Here is a 12089-nt window from a genome sequence, read left to right on the forward strand (position 1 = left end):
AATTAAGCAAAGTAAGGAACATAAACAAACCCAATAATACAAGGAAAGAGTCAAGCGCCTCCATCTTATCATATATTGCCAGCTTATAACCTACTCAGTGTGTAAAGTTTATGTCACTTGTCCTGTCTGAATTCTTCTTTTACATCCTTTTCTGGAATTCTTTCATGCAATCAGCAAATGACGAAACTTCTGATGATGCAAATGCTGTGCAAGTGTGTGAAGTGTTCTATCAAAGAAAATATTTTAAATTAATGTTTACTGTCCAGCAGAGCAAGTGACAGTGTTAAACAAATCAAATAAACAAACAAACAACCCTTCCATTCTTTCTTAGCCCCAAGCTCGAATATGTGACAGACATGGCAGAAACGCCAATCCGATTCGGTATTCTGGGTTGCGCAAGCATATCGCTGAAGCTAACAAAGAAGCTATCGAGATCCATAACCCTTTCTCCCAATTCGACCCTTGATGCCATTGGTAGCAATTCCTTCGACGAGGCCAAGAAATTCGCTGCGGAGAATGGGTTTCCTCCGTCGGTGAAGATCTACGGCAGCTACGAAGCTGTCCTTGATGATCCAAACGTAGATGCAGTGTACTTGCCCCTTCCACCAAGATTGCACCTGCGGTGGGCGGTGCTGGCAGCGGAGAAGAAGAAGCACCTGTTGCTGGAGAAGCCCGTGGCCTTGAACGTGGACGAGTTCGATCAGATCGTGGAGGCTTGCGAGGCCAATGGAGTTCAGTTCATGGACGGAACCCTGTGGATGCACCACCCTAGGACTTCCAAAATGAAGGAATTCCTCTTGGATACGCAGCGTTTCGGTCACCTCAAAACGGCAAGTTTCTTTAATCTTTCGTTATATCCTTGATCTTACCTTTTAAAAGGATAAATTATGATTTTTTTCGGGGTTATAGCTTAACTCTGCTTAGATGGGTTAATAAGTAGATAATTAAGGGGTTTGGGATGTGCTGAGCTGGGGATTTGAATGGAATTCGTTTGTTTAACTCTAGGCTCTAGATTCCTTTGTTCACTTTCTCTTTGGAATCTGTTTGATTGATCCTTGTACCTTTTTACCCCCTAAGACAGGGAGACAGAGGGAGGTTAATCATATGGCTAATTAGATATTTCCAGGCATTTTATCCGTGTGACTCACCGGTAATCCAAGGCGAAAGTTTTCCTTCATCAGTGTTTGTGGAGGAAGAATCTCTTCACCATTGGTGATGTCACCATGTCACAAACTACAGGTCAAAATTATCATTTTCCTTGGGCATCCAATGGTATTGATGCTCACCGTGAAGGAATTTTTCTTTTACCATGGATGAGGGAAAACTAAGTCCGTAATCCAATTTTATTCTTTCTTTAGGACACAACTCCTAGGTCATATGAGATTTATTTATAACGTTGGTTGTAATGTAATCTTTTCAGCATATATTTCCAGGAAAAGTAAAAAAAATTAATAGAAATTTAGCTTGGTTTAGTGTAGATTGACAGATTATCCTAAAAGAAAGGTGACCCCTTACGTTCTGGCAGGTTCACAGCTTCTTTTCATTTGCTGCTAATGATGATTTTCTTAAGAATGACATACGGGTAAAGCCACATCTTGATGGGCTTGGGGCTCTTGGTGATGCTGGGTGGTACTGCATAAGGTCAATACTGTGGGCTTGTGACTACGAACTGCCCAAGACAGTGATTGCCCTTCGTGGGCCTATTCTTAATGAAGCAGGAGTGATCTTGGCTTGTGGATCTTCTTTACACTGGGAAGATGGGAAAACAGCAACTTTCCACTGCTCATTCCTTTCCAATTTGACCATGGATATTACTGCACTTGGAACAGAAGGAACTCTACATGTTCGCGATTTTATTATCCCTTACGAAGAGAAATCTGCTTCATTTTCTGTGTCTTGTAAGACTGGATTCACAGAGCTCGTTACAGGTCCGGTCGCATTTCCTTCTCAGCATGTGGTCACAACAGATCTCCCCCAGGAGATATTCATGGTAAGGGAGTTCTCAAGGTTGGTGAAAAATATAAAAGAGGGTGGTTCTGAACCAGAGAGCAAGTGGCTAAGCATTAGCAGGAAGACACAATTGGTTTTGGATGCAGTCAAGGCATCCATTGAGAGAGATTTTGAGCCCATCCAAGTTTGGGTTTAAGCTAGAATTGAGAGTCTGGGCCTCCATTCTTGTTTGTTCACTTGTTGTTTTTTAGTATGAGGCATGTTCTTGAAAACCCAGGGCCAGGTCGGGTCCAACCCCAGGCCTGCGCACGGCCTGAAAAGCCCAATCCAGGCCCATCTGGACAGGCTCTGGCTCGTAGGGCCGAGATGGTGGGGGCTGAACGGCTGGAATTAAATCAAGTTTGAATCAACTAGGTCAGGACTCAGGAATGCTACCTTGGTGGTGCTAAGCTGCGTCTGATCAGCCCAAGTTGATTTTACCCTGGGTGGGTTGGGTTTACAATTTTGGGCTTGTGTATTGGCATATCCTTTTTTTACTTTTCAACTTTGTGTTTTCATTTATTTTTCAAAAATTTCAAGTTTTTTTTTAATGTAAAGCTTTATTCGCCACTTGAGCAGCTTTGCTTGAGTTTAATCTTTTTATGTGAGGGCGGGTGTGGGGGCTGAGAGTTGCAGAGGGAAGGGAGGAGTGGGAGTGTGGAAGAATGGGTGGGGGGGGGGGGGGGAGATTGAAGCGACATGGTTGCATGTTTTTTTTTGGACTTCTAATGTTTTCCCAGGGAACAAAAAAGAGCAAAAATGCTCTGCAGGAACATCACCAAACACATTATTTATGATTCAAAAACACCTGTCAGGGTATGTTAGTATGTTACCATACATGTTTCTATCCCAAGATATGCTCCTTAAGAACAAGAAAGAAAAAAAAAAAACACTTCTTACCCTGAAACACTCTAGTGGAACAAAATGGGCTAAGATGTTTCCTTTAATCGTCTCATCAAATTTCCAATATGTTCCAGCTTATTTAAAGATTTAATCTTCCCTTCAAATACAGGTATGGTTTGCTTCTTTAACTCTCTTTGGTTTTCCCCTTCCCTTCAACTGATCAAAACTGAAATTAAATCCTAAATCAAATCTATCTTTAATTAGTCTATTAAAACATAGAAAGAAAGGACTCTATCGCTAATAGGTAACCCATTCAAAGTAAAAGATTACAAGAGAAAAATCCCAATAATAAATAACTAAATATCCAACTAAACCCAAAAACCTAATTGGATCCGATTCGTCTTCACATGGGTCTTCCAAAGTGGGGTTTGGGTCCGATCCAAGGGATAGACTGACCCTGCATCAGAATTCAGAACAATAGAGCTCAACTAATTCAGCACAAAAATACAAAATAGGCATTCTAAGATGAGCGTTTGAAATCATAATTACCACTTGAATCCATCTTACTATGTGACTCAATAGAGAAAAAGATAAATACTGAGTTGGAGGATACATGAAAGAAGCAAAATAATTTTACATATGCAACTATTTCCCTGAATATGGGAACTCTTTTAAACATGATGGAATTTAAGGAAGCACATACTGTTTTTAGGTTTAAAAGAATCACTTTTGGGTGGTGGACTCAAGATTTGCCAAGTTCCTTCTATTATCAGTTGTGGACATGGTGGATCCATTATGACTTTTATTCTCCTCTCTTTTGGACCATAACCAATAAATCATCCTCTATTCTCAAACTTATGTTATAAAACCATAACCTTCCTCTTTGTTCCAATATGCAAGTTAATTTAGGGTTACCCACCTCGATGGCTTAAGAGAAAAAAAAAAACCAAAACTCTTAAGTTTAACAATGGAGCCCTCGAAGAAAAAATTCAAAATCTCTAAAAATTAATTAAAATTGAAGGTAAAGGATTATCCAATTCTACAATATGATAATATAAAACCCCATGAAAGAACAAGGAAAGAAGAAAAGAAATAGTTATATTATGAGAGACAAGTTTTCTGTCCCGAAGTATGGCCTAAGCGAGATACCCTCTGCCCTTTGTTTTAAGGAGGAGAGAGATAGATAGACACATGGGATGGGAGTGCTCCCATAGATCACATGGACTGCATCCTCTGAAAAAGGGGAAAGCACCAGGGATGCACCAGTCTCTTCGTGTTGGTTGCCCAGGCACACATAAGAGTTTTTTCTCTCGCCGCAACGCAAGCTACGCTCAGACACACATGAGGGTGGGTGCAATGACCACCCTACCCCCTGCACAGGCTGCCCTTGTGCCTGTTCGCTGCCACAGAGAACACGCTCCCTTTTCTTTATAACCAAACGGGGGATACTTACATAACCATTCAATATCTTTGATGAGCATACTCACTCACTCACTCACACACTCACACACTCACAATCCAACCGCCAAGCAATGATAAATTGGGGACACAGTGGGGACCAGAAAGATCACATGCGACCAAACGATTGAACCCCACAAACCCCCATAACTATCCTTGCGAACCTCAACCTCAGCACAGGATATCTCTCTCTGATTATCAGTCCCTGTCTTTCCCCAGACGACACACAATCTCCCTCCAACATTCACCATCGTAGCACCATAGCACAAGAATTTTGGCAAATCCTTCTCCACCCATCTCAAATCCTTCCACATCCCCTCCTTCACGTCGAAACCCTTTATTGTCCCCAAATCATTGTCAAAGCAATACAGAATCCCATCAACCACAGAAGCTCTAGATTTCCAACCCAAAACGAGCTCAGTCGGTACATAACCCCATGACGCCTCACACGGATCGAAGACAACTCCACCACCTCCATTAGACAGGGCATAAAATTTCCCTTACATCACAGCACTTCTATGCAACCATCTCTCCCTAACCTCAACGGGACTGGGAACAGGAGCCCAAGATCCAAGCGCAGGGTCCAACACTTCAGCTCAATTACTGGATCGAGAACAAGAATCCACCAAAAAACCGGCCACGACATAAATTTTTCCATTCAGAACACCCGCGGAGGCGAATTCCCTTTCGACAAGCATATTGGGGCCATATTTCCCATCTGTTGAAACGAGAATCGAAGATCCAAACAGTGGAGGAGGGGATACCCATGACGCAACCGCCAAGGACATAGATTCTGGGGCCTAGTACGGCGGTGACGGAGCCAATGACCCGAGAAGGGGTGGGAGGGATGGTGGAGAGGTTTCTAGGGGTTTTAGGGTTACAATGGGGGTGATCGACGGCGACCCACTTGAGGGAAGAGTTGATGGAGACTTTGAGGTAGAGGAAGTGCTGGGTGCACTTGAGGCGATCGCGGGTGGAAAAGAGGACTGGTGAGCGGATCATGGAACGCCAAGACTTGGAGACGAGGGCGAGGTTGCAATGGTAGAAGAGCGGGACCCATGCGATTCATTGCAGGGCTACGTCGTCTGGTAGGTTTGGCAGTAGCGGTGATGAATGAGTGGAGTCTGACTCGTCCATCGCCACTACCGGAGATGATGAGTCGGAGGTAGAAGAAGAAAATAATGAAGACGAGGACTTGTTCATGGCTTTCGCGCTTAGATTTAGAGAACCCCTGAATGTGAATGTGAATGTAAGTGAAGTTCAATTCATGTCTCCGGCACTCCGCACACGCGTTCAAAAAAGGACCCTAAGTGCCATCCAAAGTAGTGTATGGGTGTAAGAAATCAAACAAACCCCATTGAACCAACCGAAATCGATCCGATCAAACCAAAACTAATTGGTCGAAATTCTTATGTGTCCAATATTGGCTAAACGTCAATGTAAATTGGAAGACTCCATCTCAGAACCTCTCTCTATCGCAAGAACCTGTGGATGTTGGGGACTATCAATTCCACGCAAAGCAATGAAGCTTCTCAGTTGGAATTATCAGGGTCTTGGGAGCCCTTGTCAATTCGTTCCTTGCTCAATCTCTCCTACAAAGATAAATCAAATTTACGTTTTCAACGTCGTCTATCTAAGTTGGAACATGTTCGACGTCAATTGAAGATGTAGAAGGAGAATGTTCGTCTTCTTCATTCCAATAGCAAGATTATTGATGTTAAAATTTCAATGGATCGTGATAAAAATCAACGATACTAGGTATGGGATTGACTAGTGAACCTTGGTCGGGGAAGATCAAACAACAATGACACCAGAGGGATCACGCTACATGCTACCTAAGAACCAACTATGTTCTCAATAGTGATTATTGGTGAAGCAATGACGATTTGATTAGACATCCTACAAGCTATTGAAGATAGGGATTTGGGTCCTCTGTAGCGCAACATAGCTTGCAGCACACCATCTGACAGTCTGCGGCGCACAGGCACACAGCCCAACACATAGGTGGGTTGTTGGGCTGCGTGCTCATGCATTGCAGTCTTGCAGACCATCAGATGTGCACTACACGTTGTGTCTCACTACAGAGGAGCCCTACGCTGAAGATAGTTGAGACCGTTTGATTATTGAATCTAACAACAACGTCCTCATCTCTATCATCAATGGCGAGCAAACCAACCCACTGATTACAATGATTCCTACTACTTGGTATATTTCTTTTTTGTCATTTAATTTAGAGTCACCTTTATTCCCGGTGGAGGGGGGGGGGGGAGAGGAATAGTTTGGCTGACTCCCTTACAAGGAGGTCCTAGTCCTTAACGTGTAGGACTATATGCCTTATTTCCATTCTATGATTTCTAGAAGCTTGTAATTTAGAATCCATGCATAGTACATGTTCTTATCAATAAAACTTTATTTACCAAAAAAATAATATACTGAAATCCACCTACCCTAACGATAAGACAAGTCGATGAAATTCAATATTTGTGTTATTTATTTATTTTTTTTATATTATATAGAAAAACAAGATCGAATTAATCTGAGTTGGATCCACTCCACATGATCTATCAAATTGACAATCCTAAGCATACAAGACATGTGAAATAAGTGCAATAAATATTAAAATCACCATTCAAAATTTTCTTTCAACTTCTTTATAGGTCAACGAATAATTCCCGACCAATCCGAATTCGGGTTTTATATTTAGTCCACTTCTTTCACCAAATTCTTAAATTAACAAAACGAAATAGTCCGGATTATTCTCTTTTTGAATGATTCCGAAATTTGAATTTGCTAACTATGATCCCAAGTAAAAAAATACCATTCTCTACACTGTCATTTATATAGTGTGGGAAATTCCCCCATGAGCATGGGGAACCCTCACCCTATTAAAAATCATAAAAAGAAAAGAAAAGAAAACAACTATAACAGGAGGAAAACACCTCCAAAGAAACACCTAATCTAAAAGCAAAAGAAACAATCAAATGTAAAGCTTGAGGTACCCTTTGATCACAAAAACAATTGAAAGACAATCCCCAACCTAACCTGGCCTGCTGCGTCCTCAAGCTGAGAAACCTCAATGGCTCAACCCTAAGCTAGCCCAAACCATCGGACTCTCCAATTGAGCTCCATTTTTCGTATCTAATTTCAGAATTTAATATGGTGTTTCCCATTCTAATTTATGAAATGACATTACCTCATAGTGTATCAAATCAATATTCTTAGGGTAGTTATTAGTGTCACAAGGATTTGTAATATTTACGGAGATCACAATATAGATTTGAGCCGTCCATTTTCATGCCTTTTTTATCTAATTCGTCTGTTTCTGCGATCAAATGGTTGGAATTGACACACCATGATGTTTAGATTTTGGGTGCCTTGTTCCTACACGACCCATAAGGGATGCGACATTCAATTCAGCCCAAGGCCATTTTTTTTACGATAGGCTTGGGCTTACCCTAGCCTTGAATTTAACCCAATCTTCTAGCCCAAACATAGCTCATAGCTCCAAATAGGCACAAGACAAACTTGGGCCATTCTAAGTCCAGTCTTATGGCCCAATCCATAAGTTTATATATATTCTTTTTTCAAGTGGAGGGGAGAATAAGTTTGGATTAAAAATATTATATTATATAACCATGTATCATGGTTTAATTGGAAATTTTTAATTATACTACATGTTAGGATTTTTACCTTTATAATCTCAAGGAATGAGCCAAAGTTGCCTCAAGTTAACAAAGAATTTTGAACCATTAATTTCTTGGAAGAAATTTTAACCAACTTCTAGAGCTCTATATCTCCAAATGAAAAAAGTTGAACTGCCCCAAAATTTTGCAAGCACAAAGATGGTGATGTGAATGCTTCCAAGAAATTTAGAGCCTTTACAGAAATGCCACATGAAAGATATATAGGATTATCTGAGAAAGCAGCATAGATGGAGAACCCTCCGTAGGTGGAATGGCTTCGTACTTAGGAGGGCAATAAGATCATTTCATTTAGAGAGAGAGGGAGATATGTTAGCGCACCCTACCCTGGTGGCTCAGAGAACCTTTTCTCATATGATAATATATAGTGTAATTTCCCCAAGGCAAGTTATGGTTTATTTGACGAGGCTTTGGCATGCTTCAGAATGGTAGAGCTCAGCCCAGCCCAAACTTCAGGACATGCTACAAAAGCATAGCATGGGATGGGTTGGGCTAAACATTCCACTATATAGTCAGGTTTGGCCTTTGGTAAAAGGCCAAATACTTACATTGGGCTACAATTTAACTATTTTAAGGCCCATAATGCAGCTCCTATTGTTCTTAGTACCCATCTATATTTTATGTCAACACTCAAGGCGTAGCCTACGTACAGACTTAGGACCCCTCCCCTTTGTGACTATAATAATACGCCTTATTGTAAGTGTTGGTGAAAATTTTTGTGGTTGGCAATCCATGGACAAGATTGGTGGGTCGGTGCCGGTGCAAATTTTCTGTCACGGGGAAGAGTGATGTGATAATTCTGATAATTGGATATTTAGAAAATTGTTTAAAGAGAGTCTATAAGTCAAAGTTTTAGACTCAAATTCAATCATTAACTCTATTATCACGTATGTTCATCCAAATCGTGTTCTGGGTTCTTTTCCATGTTATGTTTTGTCACGTAGCCAACTTCGATCAAACTAAAACTTAATATGTGAATAGCAGCCTTGGGAACTATCTATCCGTCTGTGAAATTTCAGCCCTGATGTGATAGCCATGTGGTAGATCCATAGTTAGCAAAAACGGGAATGATAATAAAATGGAATTTTACGGTACGGGTTTTAAATGGTAAAAAATTGCAAATGGACAGTCAAAAAAACAGAGAACGATAAAAAACGAAAAATGGATGGTACGAGTTTTAAACGTTTATATTTCAAAAAAACGGAACAAAAAAAAGTAACTATTCTCATATAAATTGAGGAATTTTTATTTGAAATACATGCTTCTATTTCCGGTATCCATGCATTGACTTTGAGTTGAAGGTGATATCATGAAACATGTAGCCCTTCGAGTCATCTTTACGTCGGTGAAAGAATCAAACCGATCAGAGTTCGGGAGAGAGAGATATAGTCAGTTAAGTCCAACGTCTTAAAAAATGCCAAAAAAAGGGAAATGTGTTTTAAACGTGTTTTAAACGCGTTTAAAACGGGAATGCTTGCCGTTTGCCCTTTTTTACCGTATATTTGGAAAGCATACGGCAAAACTTGTTTAAAACGATAAAAAACAAGAACGTGTTTAAAACGGATGCGTTTTTGCTAACAGTGGGTAGATCTAGGTGCCTCTAACCTCTTTTGCCAATGGGTTATTGTCCACTAAAACTGCTCCCTTTAAATATGCTACGATTCCATTTGAAATCTTTTGCTGTCAACTGATAAGGAAAAGAATTTAAGAATGAAATCCATGCGAAGTGTGAATGCTCCTGAAATGCTGAAAAATCCTATTTTTCTATCAAGCCCAAGCCCAGTAGCCCATCAAGCAACCCATCTCTCCATTGTACATTCTCACACTCTATCTTTCTATCAAGAATTTAAGTTCAGTTTCTTTTTTCTTTTTTTTTTTGTGTAAACGCTTATTAAGTTTTTTTTTTTTTTTTTTGGTAACCAAACGCTTATTAAGTTTAGATTCAATGAATCCATTCCGGAACTTTCGTGATTCTAAGAATAATGTTTTCCTCTAAGGGAGTGAACATCATGTGGCCACGTAGTATTGTACTAAATCAATAAAATCTACAGATTATTTACGGAACTACCCCTAGAGCACCGCTAGGAGGTTTGAATTTCCATGATTTCCATCCGTTTGGCATCCTATCAGGCTACCACGTTGGAGTCTAGCATTTTTTTTTTTGAAAAATAAAAAGGTCTTAAGTATGTTTGGATAAATTTAATTTAATAAATTCCAAAGACTCTCAAAGATACGGTCGGTGCCTGGGAACCAAAGGAAACTCTAGCATACATAGAGTCGGAGAGACCGAGACAATTGGGTGACCGGTGATTGGGTGTCACCCATATCTTTTCTCCATTTCATCTTTTGAAATTACCGGGTCTATAGGGTTAGGGTCTGTTTCTTTATCCAACAACAAACATACTCCCACGAGTTTAGTTTAACTTTTAAAAAAAAAAAAAAAAAACTATAAATATATAAACTTTTTTATTAGCACCGTCTATGACCTTTTCACGGTGGAGAGTGTAGAACATAGGGCTTTAGTGCATGGTATCGGTCACTGTCGATATTAATACGGATGGGACTATTTTATTCTTCAAAATGTTAATACGGGTTTTTTTAATCATTTTGCTTTTACCTGTTCTGATACCACCAATAGAGTATTATTCAGTAATCCAATTCCGATACCTAAAACTATGGTAGAACATGGTTTAAGGAAGAGGAAACGATAATTTTGATTATGATTCAGCTATTTCAATAGGAATTGTGTGGGAATCGATGAAAATTGCCTGAACCCTAGAAAGTGTTGGAACTGGGATTGGTTTTGGTCGATCTGATTCGATTAATTCCTTTACCCCTGATGGGTGTAAAACATTGTGTTGTGATTCACTCCATAAGATATCAACGATCCCACGTGAATGTAAGTAGTTTGATGTTAAAGATTATAAGGATTTCGGCATCTTCTCCTTAGTGACTAATTTTTAAAGATGAATTTTATCCAAAACCCTAGAATTGAATTGATTTTTTGAAACGGAATTGAACTAGAAGAATTTCTGATTGAAAGGCCAACCGCCGACCACGACACCAGATGAGGGTTTCCTTTTTGGGTCCCCATCAGTTAGTTAGGTCAGAAAGCTGGGCTCAGCTGCTTTTGGAACAGTTTTTTTGACTATAAGAATCTCCTTAATTAAATTCATAATTGATCATCTAATCTAAATAATACTATAAACAATTAGTGCCTAATACCTTATTCTTTTTTCCCTCGATTTTAATAATAATAATAATAATAATAATAATAATAATAATAATAATAATAATAGTACTTTATTCTTGCAGGCCCACGGAGAGCCTATTTAAATTATGGCTTTAGTACTAGAAAGTTTGAAGTTGTTCTAGTTCGAGCTTTTTCTTGAATCTCATAGACACAAGAAATCTAAGTGATACATTGTGTTGGGTCTATATCTTGCACATATTGACTTTGTGTGAATGGAAAATTCCTGATTAGTTGACTTGGTCCATTAAATTTTAATAATCTATCTAATATTTTAGGATTTAGGGGTTATATGACTTAATATTAGTACTAAGAAGTAATCTTAGTGGCCCATAGTGTTTGGTTCTACATGTTTCAGATATTGGCTTGCGTGAATGGAGAATATTCTTGATGGGTTACTTGGTCCATTAACCTTTAATAATCTATCTTATATTAAATTAATGGGTAGTGTTCTTTTTCTTTTAATTAATTATTTATTGAATGTTGATGCCCATGTGGTGCTTGTTGGTTTTTTGACTTCGAACTTCGATTCTCAACATGGTTCAAGGGATTGGAATCGACATTGGATTTTGTAGTCCTGATCCAAATCGGTAAGAATCGGCCATAAACGATATAATTCAACAAAATGTCCTTGAATCAGAGATCCAAATCGGTAAGAGTCTATAGGAACCTGAAAAACCTAATTGTGAAGTAAGAAAACAAATCACACAATAGAAATAAAACAATCACATAATTGCAAATCGGCAACACAAAGATTTACGTGGTTCTGTAAGATTGCTTATGTCCACGGTGAGATGAGAACTACTTCACTAACAATAGAAAAATAGTGTTACAAGCTTTCATCACCT

General features: G+C 39.3%; 1 protein-coding gene and 1 pseudogene across 1 annotated transcript; one reads left to right on the top strand and one right to left on the bottom strand.

Moving 5' to 3' along the window:
• The first annotated feature begins 322 nt into the window (after positions 1-322).
• On the top strand, positions 323-2161 carry LOC122641943 (uncharacterized oxidoreductase At4g09670-like). Its single transcript, XM_043835292.1, has 3 exons — positions 323-830; positions 1526-1916; positions 1950-2161. Exons 1-3 carry the CDS (start codon positions 357-359, stop codon positions 2144-2146), a joined length of 1062 nt encoding a protein of 353 aa, XP_043691227.1. The 5' UTR covers positions 323-356; the 3' UTR covers positions 2147-2161.
• A 2182-nt stretch (positions 2162-4343) lies between these two features.
• LOC122641920 lies at positions 4344-5493 on the bottom strand (annotated as a pseudogene).
• Positions 5494-12089: the final 6596 nt, after the last annotated feature.

The sequence above is a fragment of the Telopea speciosissima genome, chromosome 1 (genome assembly GCF_018873765.1).
Source record: "Telopea speciosissima isolate NSW1024214 ecotype Mountain lineage chromosome 1, Tspe_v1, whole genome shotgun sequence".
Lineage (NCBI taxonomy): Eukaryota > Viridiplantae > Streptophyta > Magnoliopsida > Proteales > Proteaceae > Telopea > Telopea speciosissima.

What these genes read in the sequence shown, in the direction of transcription:
- LOC122641943 (XM_043835292.1), top strand. Translation starts at nt 357, where the DNA reads ATGGCAGAAACGCCAATCCGATTCGGTATTCTGGGTTGCGCAAGCATA. An exon ending in GTTTCGGTCACCTCAAAACG is followed by an intron (nt 831 to 1,525) that starts GCAAGTTTCTTT and finishes ACGTTCTGGCAG; the next exon opens with GTTCACAGCTTCTTTTCATT. An exon ending in TTGTAAGACTGGATTCACAG is followed by an intron (nt 1,917 to 1,949) that starts AGCTCGTTACAG and finishes CATTTCCTTCTC; the next exon opens with AGCATGTGGTCACAACAGAT.